This window comes from Mus caroli, chromosome 14 (assembly GCF_900094665.2).
Source record: "Mus caroli chromosome 14, CAROLI_EIJ_v1.1, whole genome shotgun sequence".
In the NCBI taxonomy this organism is placed as follows: Eukaryota; Metazoa; Chordata; class Mammalia; order Rodentia; family Muridae; genus Mus; species Mus caroli.
In genome coordinates, this window is record NC_034583.1 from 50,866,109 (window position 1) to 50,886,964 (window position 20,856).

The 20,856-nt window shown below is 46.2% G+C and overlaps 1 protein-coding gene and 1 pseudogene across 5 annotated transcripts in view; one reads left to right on the forward strand and one right to left on the reverse strand.

Annotated features, from left to right (window-relative positions):
• Positions 1-938: 938 nt before the first annotated feature.
• LOC110308960 lies at positions 939-2,727 on the forward strand (annotated as a pseudogene).
• A 2,980-nt stretch (positions 2,728-5,707) lies between these two features.
• The window catches only part of Atp8a2 (ATPase phospholipid transporting 8A2), a 527,640-nt gene continuing 512,491 nt past the window's right edge, over positions 5,708-20,856 (reverse strand). For all 5 annotated transcript variants that reach the window (XM_021182071.2, XM_021182073.2, XM_029469107.1 and 2 more), the window contains 2 exons: positions 12,760-12,851; positions 5,708-6,253 (listed from right to left, as the gene is read on the reverse strand). In XM_021182071.2, coding sequence (XP_021037730.1) covers positions 6,156-6,253; positions 12,760-12,851 — 190 coding nt within the window. In that variant the 3' untranslated portion in view covers positions 5,708-6,155. The remainder of the gene's footprint in view (positions 6,254-12,759; positions 12,852-20,856) is intronic.

Here is a 20,856-nt window from a genome sequence, read left to right on the forward strand (position 1 = left end):
CGAGACAGAGCAGACACATCAGCTCTGCTTCCACGAGCATCACACAGAGAACCCACCCTGCTAGGTGTGCTAATCCAGGCTGCCCTGTAGACACGGGGAGGCTATTGTCTCCACGGATAGCAGGATAGTGTGTGCTGTCCACACTGCTGCCTTCTCCATAGGTGTGAGGAGCGTAGCAGAATCCAGAACTAAGTTGAAAGGATACTGGCTGGATTGTTTACAGTTTCAAGAATGGGATCTAGCCAGACACAAGAGCCTTCTGAGAGCTGACTTAGCCCTAAACCCAGTTTAGCTCAATCCAGAGGCAGCCCTGGAAGTGCTGACCGAATCTGACCTGCCAGCGCAAGGGTCACACACTATTTGACAGGAGTGACATGTTCCATATGACATTTCCACCGAGCTGACAGTGTGTACAACCGAGTCCGGTCCATTCTATTCCCCAGGGAGGGGTTGTGTGTGAGACACTCTGACCTCAATTTAAAGACAGGACAAATGACACAGCTCCCCTGTGGGCCCTGCATAAATAGTATACATCACACACCATGACAGCTGCCTTGCCTAGAAACCCAATTTAGTTATTTGGCTAGGAGAAAACTTAATCAGGAGAGGGAAAAAAAATAGAAAGCCATCCCTCCCAGAAATGTTTTCTCCTGCCTGTATACCTCATTATTGCAGAGACTGTTTAGTCTACTTCTCAAAAGAAGAAAATATGCCCCGGGAAAATGCACACAGTAAAGTCAAAAGACAAGAAAACAAAACAAAACAAAATCTCCAAACAAGCACTTGCATTTGCTAATCTGATTTAGGACTTTCAAGAGAGGGCTAGGTGTCCGACAAAAAGCTGAATTTTAACTCAATCTTTCCAAACCGGTTAAGCCCCCAAATGAAAATGAGTAGGGAGTGGGGCCTTTGAGAGGGCACTCTCTTCCTCTCCTGACATGGCAGCCTTAGCAGAAAAGAAGATTAAGAAGGGGAAACCACATCCCAAACAGGCTTTATGGTTGAAAATGGGGGGAGGGAGCACTGGTCTCCAAACCTGTCAGCTAGGCTGATTTAATAGATGACCTGGCACAGTAATGATGCCATGTGCATAGGGCATCTCTGATAGCCTGTTCCATCCGCCCACTGCTCCATAGGCTGCTGAGGAACTAAATACCAACTGGAGTTGTCTGCCCAAATCCTCACCCTATACTGTGTTCCTAGGGAACTTGCCCTATGACATGACAGAAGACCCCATTAAAGTATTCTTAGAAGATGAGACATCAGTGCTGTATGCTTGCCAAGTGACCCCAACAATCCAGACAGGTTGGAAGGTTTGGCTATGGAGAGTTAGAGGGTCCGAGTGCTCCCATCAGTGCCCCGAGGATCAGCAAGGACCCTCTAGGTAATGAGTTTTGAGTGGAAGTCACTGATGGAGTACTGGGTAAAGACAGGATGATTGTTCTTTTGGGCAAGATAGAAATCGAGACTTTCACAAAATAGATACAGACAGGAGGGCCTGTCCTGATGCAGACAGCTTTGAGGACTACCCTCCTCAAAGACTTGATGTTGGCTTTGGAGAAAAGTGTTGAGATCCTTACAGTTCCGAGCGCTATCAGGATGGCTTTCGGATGGGTATGCTGAGATATGGATCGGTATGGATGGCTTTAGGATGGGTGTGCTGAGATATGGATCAGCATGGGTGCCAGAATAGCTATGACCACAGGGACAGCAGGCACTATGAGTGTACGACTCCAGGACAGGCAGAAGAGCACTTGGTAGTGGGTAGCGTAGGGATGATGACCACAGATGGTGAGGACCACTATGAAGACAGTTATGACAGATGGGGTGACTGGTCATGGAACACCAGAAGTGATTGCTCACAGCGTGATTATAGGTGTAATAACAAAATCCCCTCTCCCACAAAAATATCCAAACTGAAGGCAAAGCCTCAGAGTACTCCTAAGAAAGATGACTCCTCTGCTTGCACCTCCCAGTCCAGTGGAGCGGCTTCTTTCTATCTTTGGAGGGGCAAAGCCTGTTGACACAGCTGCGGGAGAAACAGAAGTAGAAGAGGGAGCAGGAGACGCTGCAGCATCAGCTGGACGAGCCAGAACTAGATGGCTGATCCCAGCAGAGACACCGAGGTTGGCCGGGTGAACTCAGGAAAGAACCGTTGAAGACAGGAAGTGAGTCATCACAGATTGGGGCCTCGGCCGCGTGGGGCAGATCACGAAGAAGAGTGAGTGAGATGTCTCTAGAAAATGAAGCACTTCATAAAGAAGACTGTCCCTCTTCAATCTCTAAACCTCGGAAACCCGATCAGCCTCTAAGAGTAATGCCAGCCCCTCCACCAAAGGAGAATGTGTGTGTGTGTGTGTGTATGTGTGTGTGTGTGTGGGGGGGGGTGATAAGCAATGCTCTGCCCCTCCTGTGGAATCTCAGAGCTCAGACACAGGGCAGCAGTCCCTACAAGTAGCCCTGGTGCAGCCCTCTGAGGAAGGAGAAGAAAGGAAGGAAACAAAATAGACAGAGTGTCCCTAAAAGAACATCTCCTGCTGTGGTCCTGGAGATGGAAGGAATAAATACCACAGAAGGAGTTAGATAGGAAAGACAGCAAAAAGGATCAAGACTCCAGATCTGCACCCAAGCCAAGCAATCCAAGGAGAACTCAAGCAAGCAAGCAAGCACACCACTGTCTCCGTGGATGGTGAAGATGAGAAGGTGGGAGACAGCCATATTAAGTAGACCCCCTACATCCTGTGTTCTCTCCTAGTCTCTCTATTCTTGAACATTCTAAAGCAAATCAAACTACTCTTGTGTGTCCTGATTTTGTCCCTTCTAAACACTGTCCTTTCTAAACTTGAATATATCCACATTCTTTCAAAGCCTTGTCACTTTGGCTATCTCATCTTCTCGATGATACTGTTAGCCTCCCAAAAGTAGTCTGTAAGTCACACACCTGTCTTCAAAGGCATTTAATTTTGGCCACCACAGCTCTGACCTTTGGAATCTCTGCTTTTTTCAAGCAAACCAGCTCTCCTGCACTCCCCGCCCCCACCTTGTCTGTGGTCTGTGGGTTCCTGCTGTTGTTACCCCTTGAAGAACAAAGTAAAATTCAAATGATGGACATGGGTGGTGCATAGGGGTGCATAAATGAGGAGAGGTGAGTTGGAAGCCTTCTGCCTTGTTTGGGGTGTTTTAAGATTTCTGTAAGTTTTCTTCCCTGGAACCCCACACCGCCTGTGCATGGGTTTATAATGTGACTTACACTGTGTGGCTTTCTGCTTAGGAGGGCTGGTTTCTTAACTTCCCTTGAGAATAAAGAATAATGCAAAGAACTATTGAACAGGGTCCTAAATTCTCCTGCAATTCAGGACCCTGACCTGTCTGCTTTGATATGCACCTTTGTAGGGGTCAGCTCCAGAGACAGGGGGTCAGCAAGTTCCCCTGTTGCAGGAAGTCAGGGTACCTGCAGATAAATGATACCTTTGCCTTAGGGTGCAAGCGTTGGTATAGTGTGCTGCAGGCATGGGCACAGCAAAATGCTTATCCAGTGAACTTGACTAGATAGTAGCTAGCTAGGATGTAGGCTTTTAAAGCGATACCCACAGTTGAATGAGTTTTTTACAAACCATTGGTTGTAGACACTTTCCCTTGTCAAAAGAAAGCTGCTGGATCCCCATCTCCTACTTTGCTCTCTATGTCCTGCTTCTGAATAATACATGTAAAATCTGTGCAAAAATGTTTTTCTATGAAAATGATTTGTAATCTGTAGTCATTATTTGGGAGATGTCTTGAGATGTAAATCCCATCATTGGTTGAGGGTTTTTTTTTTTTCCTTTCTCCCAAATAACTCCAACTTTAAGGTTGAAAAAAAAGAAAAAAGAAACAAAGAAAAGAAAAAAAGAAACAGGAAGGAAGAGAGGGAGAGAGGGAGAGGGGAGGGGGAGTTGTACAGAACCTAGGGCACATTCAGTTGACTTTCTTTTCCTCTCCACAGTTCTGCCCCAGCCTCTCTGGGATGCAATTCAGATGTCCACCATGGCTGGCTCGCTGATTTGCAGCACGCTTCCTGCTGTTTCTCCCGTGTGGTATAATCTGTCAGGATTCCAGCTTTCTTTCAGGGCACACTAGATTTTCTTACTTGCCTCAGGGAGCAAAGAGAGGTCACTTCCAAGATTCTTGTTAATTGTACCACCCCTGTCCACCTTTCAAGCCATCTCAGCAGCCTGGTCACTCCCCAAGTGAGAATCAGTTTTCTTACTCAATGCAAATCATGTCCAGGGTTTTTCAGTATCTGTTTATCCCCGATGTTGCAAAAGTACGGGGCCAGGAAGCAAAGCATAGTCGCCTTTCCCTTCCTTGATGCAGCACTTTGTGCTGCTCAGCCATCTCTCTGCTGCTTTGTTTCTAAGCTCACACAGCATCCTGGTGGTAGGGTACCACATTATCCAGTAACAGGTACCCAGGGTATTCACCTTAAGCCATCCAAAAGTCTAGGGTTTTGGAGTTTGAGAAGAAAGGGTGGTGCCAGGCCTGTGATTTCTGAGGGCCCTCCATTCTCACATGTAGGCCTGGGGCCCCCAAGTTCTCTTCCAACTCAGAGTGGGGACCTGCAGTGGCTACAGGTGGGAATGGGCACGCCTGTCCTTGTTTTAGAACCTAAGCAACTGTTCAGAGAGGGCCTCGGGTCTGAAACTTGTTGGTTAGAGAAAAGAGACCATATCTGGGAGGTGTAGGAATTGCTGAGAGTCTGAGGTTAGCCTGGACTACAAAGTGTGTGTGAGGTTAGACTGTCATACAGTGTAAGACTATGCTTCAAGAAAATCAAACAACTCAAAAGAACTCTGTGGGACAAGGTCTGGTTTCTGCTACAGGGTACATGAGCTGATCACAACCACTGACTGACTAGAGTAGGGCCTGAGAACTTCCATGGAGACCTGGTGAAAGTGTCCTCTGTGTCTGCCTCCTGAGTCTCATGGCCTTTGTCACCTTCCAGGAGATTTGGGGTCCTCTTCCTCACCACTCTCTGCCCTGTGTCCTGTGCCACTCTCCTTGGCTTGCCTTGATTCTAGAATCTTGTATGTGTGGTGGTGGTGGTGGTGGGGGGGGGCAGCTTTGTTCTTTCAGTGCACAGACACCATTATAAACTCACTTCCAAACTGTGGAAAAGTCTAAAATGTGCTCTGAGCATCCAGGAAGCAGATGTTGGTTCTAAGAGGCCACTAGAGGCCTACGGAAATGGTGTGTAGAGCCTGCCACCCTCACCCACAGGATCCCATCGGGAAAGGACAGTTAAGTAAGGCTTGGTATGGAACAGCGACTTCCCTTCAGTTATGGAGATGTAGGGTAGCAGCTGGGCCGGACAGGGTTGGGCGGGGCTAGGCAAGAGGAAATATTTCAGACATCCATATCTGAATGTATAGAGGAACAAAGACACACAGAACATGGATGGGTGGCTATCAGCTGTGAGGCATGGCACCAGGGTCAGCTGTGCAGATTCAAGGACAACAGCACGGGGGAGCAGTGGTAAGACTGAAGGCCTGCCGGCAGCTGAAATAGGTGCACAAGGCATAGGATGCTGGCCAGTTGCCTTGCTGAGGCTGTGGCTGAAAGAGCCAAAGAAACGTTCTCAGGTTCATCTCCCAACCGTTAAGTTGTTCTGATTTCACTGCAATCAAGAAGTTTATGCCAACTTCAGACAAACAAAACAGGAATCAGAGTCAGCGAGCCATCTGCAGAAAGCGAGGCTTATATGATCTGTGCATGCACCGAACAGGAAATACGTTTTTCCTGTTCCAATTACACAGGACTGGTCTCTTGTAACATAATGCCCCTTTCCTCTCTCCCAGAACCACTGGTATTGATGTTTAAGCATTGGTGAAACATAGTTTTTAATTTCACACCTCACAAAGCCCAGCTGAATGCTTCATAATGACGTAAACAGAGGTTGGGCCAAGCGCTGCAGACAAGCTGGGAGAATGGCTTCCCCTGACGCCTATGCCCAGGGACTACACAAGGACAGAGAGCTGCTAACAAACTGGTCGGCTAAGGCCACAGAAATGTGTTCTCTGGTGTCTGGCTGCTGGCGCCAGTCTTTGCTGACAAAACTGTTAACACTGCGTGCAACAAACTGAATCTCTTTCCTTGGAGCCATCAGGAAACTTTGCATCTTATTTCTTCCTTGACTTCTCTTTGGTGGTGTCATAAGCGCGGACTATTTCCTCCTGTGTAACAGCTCCATGCTCTTCTTGAGAAAAGGCATACCCATCTATGAAAACACACAGGAAGAAGCGTTAGCGGGAGAAGGAGGGAACATGCTAGACTAAGGACAAACTGCTTCCTGGAAGACCCCAATGAACTGTGTGGTCATGGGAGACTTGCTTAGCTTTGGATACAGAGACCTGAGATGAAGAGGTCTGCAAAAGCAAAGGGGACCATGACCAAGAGGGATGGGGCAGGGGGCTGACCAGACTGGGATGGGAATGGTTCAGAATGGAAGGCGTTGGCTTTCTGCAGCTGTGGCAAAATACCATGGACGAGGTGAAGTATGGACTGGAAGTTTGGTTTACAGTGCTTGTGGCTGGGAGTCCGGTATCAAAAGGCAGTACCTGATGACTTCTTTACTGTAACATAACATGGAGGGGCAGCACCCCACTACTGGGTGACATTAATCCACTGGCTGGAAATAGAGCTCATGTGACTCTGTCACCCTTAAAGCTTCCCTCTCAATTCCGTCACCATAGCGACTCCACACCCACAGGTGTAACAGAGGACATTGAAACCACAGCAGTATGTATGTCTTCTAATTCTTGGGGGCTCAGTGTGGAAAATGTAAACATGGACAAGTGGGCTGTGAGCCCACTATCCTACCACTGATCAGAGGAAATGTCCTGATTTGCCTATTGCTTTTTAGCCCTAAACATGTCAGAAATAACATCCCTAATAGAGAAGCCAGCCAAGCACACAGCTTACAAAGAGTCCCAGTTCGTGAATTGGACTGGTTCTGGCTGCTAAGTCAACGAAGCAGTGCCATGACCTAAACATGGCAGAGCCACACAGGGTTCTAACAAAACCAGTACCACCACAGTTCTATATACTGCAGGAAAATAGCTCAAGGACTCCACCCATTGACACAGGACACTATGATCCCACTTCACAAGGCCCAGAGACTTTTTTACTTGCCCGAGGTCACAGACAGAGTGAGTGGCGGAACTGGGAAGCACAGCTGAGCAGTGTGACCTGCTCTCTTATGACAATTCCTGCTGTGGCAGGAAGAGAGGTCCCACTGCACAGTTAGATGTCCCCAGTGGAAGACAGCACAGTCAAACCTGAGGGTTATAAAGGCACCCTGTCTTCCAATCTGTGCTTTATCAATGGAGCAGTCTGATCTGGGACAGAATCTTTAAAGATTTCTCTTTGTTACAGTGTGGGGGATAGAACCCAAAGGGCCTCCTGCATCCTAGGTAACTGTTCTCGGTCATAACTTCCCTCCCCCAGTTCCTGGCATATTCTCTAAAAGAGGAAAAGGAAATCAGAAAACATGGGCAGCTGTCAATTTGTTAACTGGGTTGTTAGTTTTTTCAGATGTTTGACAGAGAGTAAAGTCTGCAGGATGTGAAGACACAGTCACAAGAAGGACAGGTTGGCAGAAGGCTGTGGGGGAAGATTCTATGTTATTGTTCATTTGTGTGGCAAGACCGCAGAATCCATGTCCCCAGACTGGCTTCCTGCCCTCCAGGAGAGTGAGCCTGCCAGCTACTGCCCAGAAAGCCTAAAGGCTTGGGTGGGCACCAATGATTCCTGTGCAGAGCGGGCTCGGGGTTCCCTTGGACACTGGGTCTGCGCAGAAGGGAGAAGATTGCAGAGCTGGCAGTCCCAGGAGGGAGGATGGAGTCAGAGGAACAGAGCAGGGAAGGTGGGAAGGTCACACCAGTGTGAGCACAGATGACAGACATGCCTGCCTGCTGCCCATTCCCAGCAAACAGGAAGCCCATCCACGTGGGAAGCAGCTCTCCACGCAGCATGAGCCCCCCAGAGCCAGGAAAAAACCAGCAGTGGGCTGGGGAGAGGGCTCAGTCTCTGCTTGGTGTGCAAGTTGGGAAAATGACTTTGACCCCTGGAAAACCCCTAAAGAGACTGACTCCTCAAAGATGCCCTCTGACCTACACATATGCCTGGTACCCCTTGCCCCCAAAGTAGGGTGGGTCCTTGAGTAGATGAAGAAGCCAGCCTGGATGGGAAGTTCCACTGAAGCCACACCCTGCCCATAGGCCCCGGGGACAGGGGCTTTCTTATGGTTCTGTCCATACAAGCAGTGGCCTTGCTCCACACATCCTGCTTCCATGGGGTAAGGAGCGAAGGCTGCATCTCCCCTCCATTTCCAAAGGTCTTCCAGAAATGGGCCAAGGCCTGGCGGAGCTCTCTGGGAATAGAAGGAGCTGTTCCTCCTTCTGCCTCCTCCGTTCAGGTCCCTGCCCTGCCACACACAAGGTGTGCTTTGTGACCCATTCTTACTGCAGTCTAAGGGGATGGCATTTCCTTGGAATGGTTCAAAGCAAAATCTGGTAAAAGAAAACCAGCATGCCTTTTGGTAGCAAGGCTGCTTACCACTGTTAAAGTTGACAATGTCCATTCTCTAGTCTTCTAACAAGGAAAGTTTTGTGTGTCCTTGAGGGTCATCAGTCCTAGCAGCTGCCCCTAGGTGGGATGGACTGCTGGAATGATGTCTCTGGTTTGCAATGTGGCTGTGGCTGCTGGGACCCACGAGCAGAGCTCCTTCAGTATGAAGGAAGTCGTTGTGATCAAGGGCAGGCCTCCCAGACAGATTCTAGAAATAATTTTGAGGCAAGAGGGGAGAAGACCAATGGGTTCTTCTCTGAGAAGATGGCATTGTCGGTTGGCTGGGCATCTATCCTGGGTGGTGACCGGATGAATGGAGTACCAGGAGCACAAAAGGGAACTTCTTGTCCTTGCTTGGCCATTACTAGGCTTTGTAATGTTGGATTCATGAATCTCTCTCAGTTTGGGATTTCTTCTATGTAAGGTAAATGGCCCAGGAAGAGGCAAGCCCTATAGCTTCAGCTCTTGCTGAGGGCTGCAGGGTGCATCTGTGGATGATCATAAATGAGGCTACATCCATGCCCTGGTCTGATTCACACTAATTCACTCTGCATGGGGGGCGGGGGCTCTGCATAAAAGCCATAAAGTAGCCTGTCTCAATTGTCAGTCCAATTTGAAAAACTGCTAATCCTTTTAGGTCTTTGGGATGTGTGTGTGTGTGAGCGCGCGTGCGCGCATGCATGTATAATTAGTTATGGATGAAAGTTATGAATGAATGTTAACACATTAAAAATAAACATTATTAGGGTTATCAAAACACAAGTAAGTGAATAATAAGGGCTAGTTAGGGGTATTCTTTTGGACATCATCTAACTAACTCTGGAACAGTCTTCCTCTCATGGGGTACCGTGGGCTGGCAAGGGGGTGCCTCAGTAACACTGGGTGAAAGTTTCTAGGCTTCTCCTCAGAGAGGTAGGCAAACACTCTCATCCTGTCCTGTTCTCAGGTGAACAAAGCATGACCAAATGCCCCTCTGGAGGCAGAAGGATGGCAAGTTCAAAGCCAGTTGGGGCAACAGTTGAGAGCCTGCCTCAGGATGGAAAGTAAAAAGAGGGTCGGGACTCTTGATGAGCAGCAGGGAACTTGCCTGCCATAACCTTCTGCTTCACCCCCAAGTACAAAATGAAAGGAAGGAGGGAGGAGGGTTCGCTGATAGATTTATCTTGGGAAGGGGTAAGGGTTTCCCTGGCAGAAAATGTCTCCCCTTAGAAACGAGGCCTGGTGGGAGTTGGGCTGTCAGTGAAAAGATGGACGACGTGAGTGGGGTGGGGGTGGGGGTAGGGGTGCCACTCATGGACAGTTCCCAAGCCTGACCAGGAAGCAGATTTCTTTCTAGGTTATTTTTTTGGGGAAACCCCTATATGGAGTCAGGGGAAGCTCCAGCCCTCTGCACTTTCCACTTCAGGAAGTCCTGATGGGGAGATGGGGACCAGGAGGAAGCATTCCCTGACCCTCTTGTGAGCCTTCTTGGCTCCTGCTTCTAAGTGCTGTGTGGTTTATTTCTTAGTTGTTTTGTCTTGTTGAGGTGGGGCATCTGGTGAAGCAAATAAAGTTAAGTCATTCCACACCTACCCACTCACAATTTCAGAATAAAGTTCTTACATTCTATTCCTTTGAACCTGAGATCTGATCATAGCTTTCAAAAGGAGAGTTTTGGAGAGGATGGAAACCACTGGGCTGATGAGGAAGTTTAGAGTGCAGTAAACACCGATCTCAGTTATCACTACTGCACACTGGCAGGTCATGTGAACTGTATTAGTCTATTCTGTGTTACTATAAAAAACATTCAAAGGTGAGAACCTTATAAAGCAGGAAGATTTATTTTGAGTCACAGATTTGGAAGCTAAAGATTGAGGGACCATATCTAGTGGACTTGCTGGCAGGATCCCAATGACAAGGCACTAGGCATCACATGACAAGAGACAGGGATGTGCGTGTGGCTTCTGATCTCTCTCTCTCTCTCTCTCTCTCTCTCTCTCTCTCTCTCTCTCTCTCCCTCCCTCCCTCCCTCCCTCCTTCCCTGTCTCTGTCTCTCTCTGTCTTTCTGTCTCTCTCTGTCTCTCTCTCTCTGTTTCTCTGTCTTTGCTTGTCTCTGTCTTTCTGTCTATCGACTCTCTTCTCTCCTTATATGATCGCAGGATTCTGTTTTAAGGGCTCTGTCATGATGATTGAGCCCAATTAGCATCATTGCTAAAGGCTCTGACTTACTAATTTTCTGTCCCTTATACAAACCATGGTGACAACTGAGCACTGAAGATTAGAGTCTCTCAGGTTCCCAGTGAGGCTGAGGTCTGTGACAGCAGGACCTTTGGACAGGGACATTCAAGGTTTAGAGAAGTTACAGAGCCCTTTTTAGACCCAGAGTTCTGAGCACTTGAAAGTCTAGTTGTGAATGGTAGGGATATTCTAAGTTGTTTAATAGGCTCTAGTAAAACTAACTCATTAAGGGTTTAATTTTTAAATAGTTTATATATAGCTTATATATTGTTGTTTTATGTGTATGAGTGTTTGTCTAAATGTGTGTCTAGGCATACTATGTGCCTGAAGAGGCCAGAAGAAATATCAGATTCTCTGGGATTGGAAACACAGATGGTTGTGAGCCACTATGTGGGTGCCAAGTATAGAAGAGTAGCTAGTGCTCTTAACTGCTGAGCCATCTCGCCAGCCCTCCATCAAGTGCTTTTGTAACTGAGGCATGACTTTAGAAGTGATCTTTTTGTTTGTTTGTTTGTTTTTTGTTTTTTATTAGTTATTTTCTTCATTTACATTTCAAATGCTATCCCCAAAGTCCTCTATACCTCCCCCCCTGCTCTCCAACCCACCCACTCCTGTTTCCTGGCCCTGGCATTCCACTGTACTGGGGCATATGATCTTCACAAGACCAAGGGCCTCTCCTCCCATTGATGGCTGACTAGGCCATCCTCTGCTGCATATGCAACTAGAGACACAGTTCTGGGGGGTATATCTTATATTTGCTCAGTAGACCTTTTCTGCCTTTCAAGTGTTGACTTATAAAAAAATGAGGTCATTGTTAAGATAGTTATAGCTGTCCCCTGGATGTATGGGAACGTACTTAATTGGTTGGTATGGAAGAATGAACCTAGGCCTTGTGCATGCTAAGGAAGACGTCTGACACCAATCCTTGTTTACAGTCCTCATCTCACTGTTTATTGAGTTGCCCAGGCTGGCCTTGAACTCACTTTGTAGCTCAAGCAGCTTTGGCTTGTGATCCTCCTGCTTTAGTCTCCTTGCCTGGCTGCACATACTCTTCCTGTGATTATTCTCAGACATTCATTTGGGAAGCAGCATGGTCCAAGGCATGAATGCAACCATCCTAAAGGTTTTATACACTCCATGTGATAGCATATAAGGATGTCATATAATTGTATTTTCTTCTTCAGAGGAAAAATGTAGAAACTTTGAGAAATACATACATTGTCCAGGATTATTCAGCTAATTGAATAATTGCCACAATGCCTAGCAACACACATATATACATATACATATATATACACATATATATAATATCTAACATATAATATATTTAACTTAATATATATGTGTATACACACACATATATACCCATGTATGTATGTATATATGTATTCTCATTTTGCCCTCCCAACAACACAAGCTGGGTTCTCACAATGTTCCCATGTTTACAGATGTTGACACAGGACAGGAACCCAGCAGTGAGTCCAGAGGGGGCCCCTGCAGTATGAGTCCAGAGGAGGGTCCCTTGCAGACTGCTTTCTTTGGAGGATCCCATCAATCCTCATACTTTGACCTCCACCTTCGGTCAGATACTATGGCGGTGACCTAAAAGCCACAGCACTACAACCTGTTGTAAATGGACACTCTCTGTTTGGGCTTCGAATTCTGTACCTGCCTGGCTACACCCCTCCAAGGGGTTTTGGGAAATAGGGAAAAGGAGTGGGGTGCTGTCAGGTGACAGCTCCACTAAGAACGTCTCTGTTGACAGGCAGAGAGCTCAGCTGAACTGCCCCAGTGGGTGGACTATCAATACCTGTTCTTGGTGAGCACCCACCTTCACCGTTCAGAAGTTCTCATTCTTCCAGGTCTGGCAGCCATCCCTGCCCTGGCTGTCCCACTCACCCTGCAGCCTGCCACCCATTGCTACCCTCTGTCACTTACGGCTGACACACTGCTGGATGGAGCCTGTTCGGAAGAGGGTCGGAGGTGTCTTCCTGCTGAGCCTCTTGATCAGACGGTCACGCTCGTTCATCCTGCAAGAAAGCAAAGAGGGTCAGGACTCAGGTCATCCCGATACCTCTCTGAGGGATCCAGATAGCTTCAGACTAAGAGAAGCTGTAAAGTCACCTCCTGTGTCTAGAAGGTTTGTTTGTTCCTCTCAAAGGCACCAGGCAATACATACACCCTTTTCCTACCAGTCAAATTTATCTTTATCTCCCTCCTTTGCCTCTCTCATCGTTGAAGCCCAAACCCAGACTAGGATTACATTTGGACCTATATAGAAAGCACAATGACATACAGATGGGTCCTGATCCTTATAAAGAAAAGTGATTAGGACTCAGACACACACAGAAGGAAGTCCATGGTGAGTACCCAGACAGAAGGCAAGGAGATACTACAGCCCAACAACTGACAACCTAACAACCCTGTGCACATTTATGGCTTAGATCTCTCTGTAACAGATTACAGCATCTCTGTAACAGAGAGGCACCAGCTCTCACTTCGGGGCAGGTCCCCTTGATTGAGGCAGCTGGAGCCCCAGCAGGCAAGTCCACCACCCCCACTGTTGTTTGCAGAGTAACTGATGCTGATTAGCAGCCCCTTCTTGTACCCAAAGTACCAATAACAAAGATTAGAGCCAACTTCATTAAAATTAAAACCTTTAGTGGTGCCCACCTGCAGTCCCAGCTACTCAGGCTGAGACCGGAGCACCGCTTCTGCCTTGGGAATTTGAGGCCAGTGTGGGCCAAACAGCCAGCACAGCAAGAACCAATCTAAGCCAAACAAAAGACCAAAACCAAGTGGGGCTGGGGAGATGGCTCAGTGGTCAAGAGCATCCCTTGTTCTCACAGAGGACCAGAGCTCAGTTCATTCATTCAAGTCCTTTGTTTACGATGCAGCTGAGTTGTTTATCATTCTGCTGTCCATTTATAGGGGTTTCTTATGTATTCTAGATGCTAGGTCACATGATGGTTGGTTCATAAGCATCCATAACTACAGTTCCAAGGGATATGATGCCCTTCTCTGTCCTTGGGCACCATGCATACATGTAGCACACATACAGGTTAAATACTCACATATGAAATTTTAAAAATTGAAAAAAAAAACCCTCAAAATACATCAAAGAACATTACAAAAGAGCAAGAGGCAACTACAAAATGGGTGAAACATTTGCTAATCAATTATAGCTGATAAGAACCTGGTACCTAGAATACATAAGAAACCCCTATGCATGAACAGCTAAAAGATAAACAAGACAACTGAAGTATGAACAAAGGACTTGGGTGCATTTTTGTACAGTGAAGGAACGCACTGGTCAACATGTCCATGCAAAGATTTCCAACATATTCAAACCACGGTGAGGCAGACTTCCACACCCACGGGGATGCCTATGAAAACAGCAAACAATATAAACTTTTAGAAAGAGACAAGGGTTGGAGACGGTGTGGAGAAACTGGAACCACCTTCTACCACTGATGGGACTACAAGATGGTGAAACCACTGCCCTCTAGAAAGTCAGCCTGAATCAACAATATCACCTAGATCTTCTGCTACTAGATAAAGAAATTCAGCCACGATTCATGATAAACACGGACATCCTTTAAAAACTTACCCAGTCCCAAAGACCAGGCATGAGTATATAAAATTTCCAGAGTAGGTAAATGCTTGGAGATAGAAACCTACAACATGTGGATGCCAGTGGCTGCAGGCCAGGAGGAGCAGGAGCAGAGGGAAGGGTGAGTGTTTAAAGCAAGATGGTTTCCTGTTAGGGAGACATGTCCTGAGACACTGGCAAGGCTTCATAATATTGTGGATGTAAATGCCACCGAACTGTAGACCATAAAATGACAGATTCTAAGTGAAAGCAGTAAAATTCAATTTTAAAAAGGAAGAAATGGGTCTTGACTCAAGACCCATTCCTTCCCATCCTCCAAACTGCTGGCATATTTGCAGCTAATTTCTTCAGCATTGCAGGGGTGTTGAAGTAAAGTGTTGTCTTTGATTATACTCCCCTTTCCCCGTTGCTGGCACAAACAGGTATGCTAGCTGGGATCTACTGGTATGGAAGGTGTTAGGTAAACATGAACTCAGCCTAGCTATGAGCTTCGTGAGGTCTTGGTGCCTCCCCAATAATGACTTTGAAACTGAAGCTCCGACAAGTCCTCACAAACAGGCCCTTTTTAGAAGCTGACATAACTTGGAGGAGGTGTTATGTTTCTGTCCTGGAAAAGAAGCAGTCAGAGGAAGGAGGGGCACATTGGGAAGGGTTGTACTGGGGAAAAACAAGCTCTCATGTCCACATTTCTGCTAGGAAGCACTTTTCCTCCCAAGAAGAATCACAGAAGACAAGAAATCACGTAGGCGCAGGAGTGCAATGCAGCCAGTGGCTACTGGCCTGTCTTTGCTACCCTGCAGCAGATCCCACAGCTGCTGATAAAATTTGAAGATGCCAAAATAAAATCTCCAAGAGATTAGTAGTTTTAGAAGCTCATCTTTATATTAGCTGCTGGGCATCCTGAAAGCATTGGTGTACAGGGATTGCCTAACAGGCTCAAGGCCCTGGGTTCAACCCCAGCACCTCCCCAAACAAGAAGCAACAACAAGAGCAAAATAGAGAGGATTGCGATAGACCCTACCCTTTAGGCAGAGCCAACTCCCACCAACTCAGAAGGCACTGGAAGTCCCATGTGCCTCATGTAATAGCTGGTCTTGGTTGTCAACTTGACTGTATCTGGACTGAACTAAAACCCAGAAATGGGGGCAGTGCACATCTGTGAGGTGTTTTTGCTTAATTTGAAGTGGGAAGATCCACTTTGAATCTGGATCTTTGAGGTCTTTAATCCAGATCTACTCTGGACCAGGTCTTCTGCTAGAAATCTATATAAGGACATGGAAAAAGAAAGCCTTTACCCTTTGCCTGCTTGGTAATGCCAGTCCTTCACTGGCATTAGAGCCTACTTCTCCCAAGAAGGATTCTGCTGTATACCTAAGATCAGCTGAGACATCCAGACTTGTGGAATGAGCAAAAACTGGATTCTTGGGCCTTCCATTCATAGGTAGTCACTGTTGGATTAGTTGGACCACAACTAATATATATATACACACACACAAACACACACACATACACACATATATAGAGCTTTTTTTCGTTCTATAAGTTCTGTTACTCTAGAAAATCCTAACTAATATACCTCAGAAGCGAATGGAAGGCTTCACAAATAAAACCTAATTTGTTGTGTTTCCACAAAACCCACTGTTCTAGCACAGAGATGATACATGTATTGTTCAGAATGCAGCTTTAGTGTTTATTGCTCTAAAAGCTTTCTAGAACCTTCTAACCCTGTTGAGTTGAATGAAAGCTCTTCCATGGTACTCATTGTCTTAGGTTGTGATATTTATCTGCACATTAATGCTCCCCAGAGACGGTCTTCTGGCATTTCTTCCAGGCTCTGAAGCAGGCTGAGGACGGAGGACTTGGCTATGAGTGTGAACTTTCATGGATGATGCTGTGACAGCTTCCCTCTTCTGATGAGTACCTATGACATGATCATGCCAGACTTTGTTTCTTCATGTGTGATCTAGGATAATACCAAGTACACAGCAGGTTTGCCGAAGTGGCCCAAATAAATTCCTCTGTGTTATTCTTTGAGAACCACAGAGTATCATCTCCTAGGGAGGAGAGCTCATTTTGAATGTCGAGAATGTGAGCAAAGTCTGAATTTTCAGGGAAGAAACACTCTGTTTTCTTTAAAATTCAGGTAGCAAAGTGTTGAAGGAGGCCAGTGTGGTTTAGGTTGTGACAATGTAAATGAGTAATCTAAATTCCATTCCAAAACTGAGAAAGCAGTATTTCCTGTCCACTCCGTGGACTCAACTCCCATTTGACTGTCAGAATGGGGGCTGGGAGGCAGAGCCTGGCAATGGTGTGGTGAGTGCTTTCTTTAATCCTAAACAAGCTGTCGGGTAGTGGGGACTGGAGGATGCTTCTCAGTGTTGGGAGAAATCATATTTTCTTACAAAGTAGTTTGGGTGAGTTCTTGCCAAAAGGAGAATTTGTCTAAGAAGTACAATACCAACTGGGTAAGTCAAGTAAAGGGGAGAATAACAGGTTCTCAGCCTTAGAATAGGTAGTATCTGCCAGTCCACATGGCCAACAGTCAGGGCAGAGGTAAAATCTGGCAGGCTGCCGGGCAGTGGTGGTGCATGCCTTTAATCCCAGCACTTGGGAGGCAGAGGCAGGTGGATTTCTGAGTTCAGTTCGAGGCCAGCCTGGTCTACAAAGTGAGTTCCAGGATAGCCAGGGCTATACAGAGAAACCCTGTCTCGAAACAAAACAAAACAAAACAAAAAGCTGGCAGGCTGTGGGCAGAATGCTGAGGGAGGTATCAACCAAGGAGGGCAGGCAGAGGTGCTGGTGGTGTTTGTGTCACTGTGCTCTGTTGTGCCTGACAGCTGGGATGGAAACTTGAACAAACCACTAAGGTCAGAAGGAAAGTTCAAAAAGAAACATTTGCGCACAGCAAGTGGTCACCCTGTCCTCTGACCTGCAACAGCAGCCTAGGGAGAAATGGACAAATGGTTGCTTCTCAAGATGGCTATTTTCTATTATCAGAACCTGTTAGCTCAGAATAACACCAAAGATAATGTCAACTCTTTGCTGGGAGGGACTTCTGGTTCCAGGAAAGGGGATGCGCTCCATCACTCCTTGCTGATGATGCTGAACCCCTGAAAAGGTGATGGAGAGGAGGAAGACCTTCGTGGAAACACAGCATGAGAACCCAAGTTTCCACTGACCTCACCCCCCAGACCTGGAGCTGAAGAGCTCACAATCCCTAATGCTCACAAGAACAGATAAAGAGTTCAGCCTCTACTCTCTAGCCACAGGGGCTGCACGGCGTGATAACCTTCCAACTCAAGCTGCTTTATCCCAGCCAGCCACCCTAGAGAAATGTGTGATTCTCTCCAGCCTATACCAGCCGTGACCTAGAGGAAGTCTGGGTTTGCATCCCGAAGAAACTGTCAAGAAGCTGTCTAGCAATACCTCTTGCACACAAAGAGCCTGTAGTCCTCCATGACAGCCAATGGTGCATTGGTCCCGCTCCTGGAAGCATCAGTGGAGAACAGTGGGATGCCCATAAGGAGTTGGATGTCTACCTACAGTCAGGACAGCATGAGGCTTTCCTTCTGCTGGGAGTCAGGGGAGCTCAAATGGAGAACCAGGAGCCAGGCATCAACAGAAGTCATTATTTCTACTCCCTGACAAGTATAGGCTGCTGTAAAATGCACAGTCTCTAATGTCCGGATTTTATCACTAGAATGACAGGGACAGTGGACTTTAAAGTACTTATGACAAAAATGTTTCAATAAGCAACTATAAGCAAACTTCATCCAACAGAAAATTCTGGCTCAAAGATAAAAAGAATTTTACAACAGAGACCCATAATAACTGAGATAAAAGCTTTAGTGGATGGGCCAACAGGAAAATGCTAGGGGAGTAGAAAGAGTCAATGCACTAGAAGAAGATGGAATAGTCGAAATCACCCACTTTGAATAATAGAGATAAAAAGAGATCAAAAGAGCTGAAGGAGTCTCAAAGCGAGGTGGCAGAAGACCCAACATTCCTCTCTTCACAGTCTCAAACAAGATGAAGCATCTGGGGTTGAAGACACTGGGAGAAATAATGGCTGAATGAGTCCCAAGGTTGCTGAGAAATCTAAACTTACAAAGAGGAGAAAACAGAGGATACGCATGCCAGGAAAGATTTCAAACACAGCCAGTTAATCTATAGGGAAGGCTAATCAGAACATTAATTCATTCCTTGTGAAAAACTACTGAGGGAAGAGGACCATTTTTTGTCCCTGCTGGAGAACATCCAGCCAGTCAACCAACCAGCCAGCCAATCAACCAACCAGTCAGCCAGCCAGCCAACTAGCCAGCCAGTCAACCAACCAGCCAGCCAGTCAAACAACCAGCCAGCCAGTCAACCAACCAGCCAGCCAGTCAACCAACCAGCCAGCCAGTCAACCAACCAGCCAGCCAGTCAACCAACCAGCAGCCAATCAAACAACCAGCCAGCCAGTCAAACAACCAGCCAGCCAGTCAAACAACCAGCCAGCCAGTCAAACAACCAGCCAGCCAATCAACCAACCAGCCAGCCAGTCAACCAACCAGCAGCCAATCAACCAACCAGTCAGCCAACCAGCCAACTAGCCAGCCAGTCAACCAACCAGCCAGCCAGTCAACCAACCAGCCAGCCAATCAAACAACCAGCCAGCCAGCCAATCAATCAGCCAGCCAGCCAATCAATCAACGAGCTATTAGCTCAGGGAAACTTTCTTTCAGAAACAAGAAGAAAAAAGGCATTCTCAAACTGGGAATTTGTAGCTAAAGACATTTCTACACCCAAGAAGGAGATGGTGAAAGAAGGGACTGGGGCATAAGATGGAGAGAAAAGGACAGACCTCTAGAGAATGAGTTGTTCTCTTCTTCTCCAATGCTCCAAGTTATTTTGGATAAGTTTAAGTAGAAATTATGCACAATGTGATGTATGGCGAGAAAATAGCTATAAATGAAGACAAGAAGGGATTTTAAAAGGAAGTAATGTTTCCGTGCTTCACTAAAATTGACAAAATGACCAACAGTGTAAGCAGTTATGTACTATGATAAAGTGCCCAAAGCAAAGAGTTAGAAAGCAATTCTAAGATATAGCTCACAATCACAATAGGTACATTACAGTGAAATTCTAAAAACACATTTTATAGTGGGAACACGGGATGGTTAAATATACAAATATCAATCAAAGTAGCCCTGCTAACAGGCTAAAAGAATAGGGGATATCACACTATTTGTTTTTATAGGCAAAACACCTTATAAAATTTGACATGTTTTAAAAACAAACAAAAACTGCAGATTAGATGGGAATTTTTTAAACTTGACAGATAAACATCTACAAAAAGCACCACAGAGAATATCATACTCAGTGGATAGAGGCCGAATATTTTCCCCTTGGGAACACTGCAAAGGTGTTTCTCCTTACTATTCTTTTTTTTTTTTTTTTTAAAGATTTATTTATTTATTATATGTAAGTACACTGTAGCTGTCTTCAGACACCCCAGAAGAGGGCGCCAGATCTCGTTATGGATGGTTGTAAGCCACCATGTGGTTGCTGGGATTTGAACTCTGGACCTTCGGAAGAGCAGTCGGGTGCTCTTACCCACTGAGCCATCTCACCAGCCCCTCTCCTTACTATTCTTATTTAACATGGTGCTAGAAGTTCTAGACTATGCAACAAGGTAAGAAAAGCGAATAAAAACATGGGGTTCAGGATATAAGTAATATTAGTATCTGCATTTGTAGATGACAGATCGTCTAGAAAACTTCAGGAAACAATGTATTACCATTCAGATAGAATACTTGGGGCAGTAACAGGTGACTTCAGCAAAGTCACATGACACAGACACGCAAAAGTACAAAAATTAGCATGTGATGCATATAGCTCATATAGGGATGCATATACAAATGCTGGAACTGAAATCACACAAATAACAACTGCTCAAAGACAATTACCTGAAAGCCGGGAGTGGTGGCACATGCCTTTAATCCCAGCACTCGGGAGGCAGAGGTAGGTGGCTTTCTGAGTTCGAGGCCAGCCTGGTCTACAAAGTGAGTTCTAGGACAGCCAGGGCTACACAGAGAAACCCTGTCTCGAAACAAACAAACAAACAAACAAAAAAGAATTACCTGAAATACTTAATGCAAAGCTAACAGATCATTTTATTTATGATACAGTGGACTGAAACTGCAATACTCAAGTCAAAGATGTCAATAATTTTGAAGAGATGTGTCATTTGCATGGATCACGAGACCGATTACTACGGAGCTGTCAACTCCTCTCTGTTTGATATGGCAAAAGTTTAATGTGCTTTCTATCAAAGCCCTAACAACATTTTTGTAGCCCAAGTACCGTTATCTTTAAAAGGTCTGGGTAGGTTGCTCAGTGGTTAGCGTGCTTGCTTGATGAGCAACAAGTGTGAGACA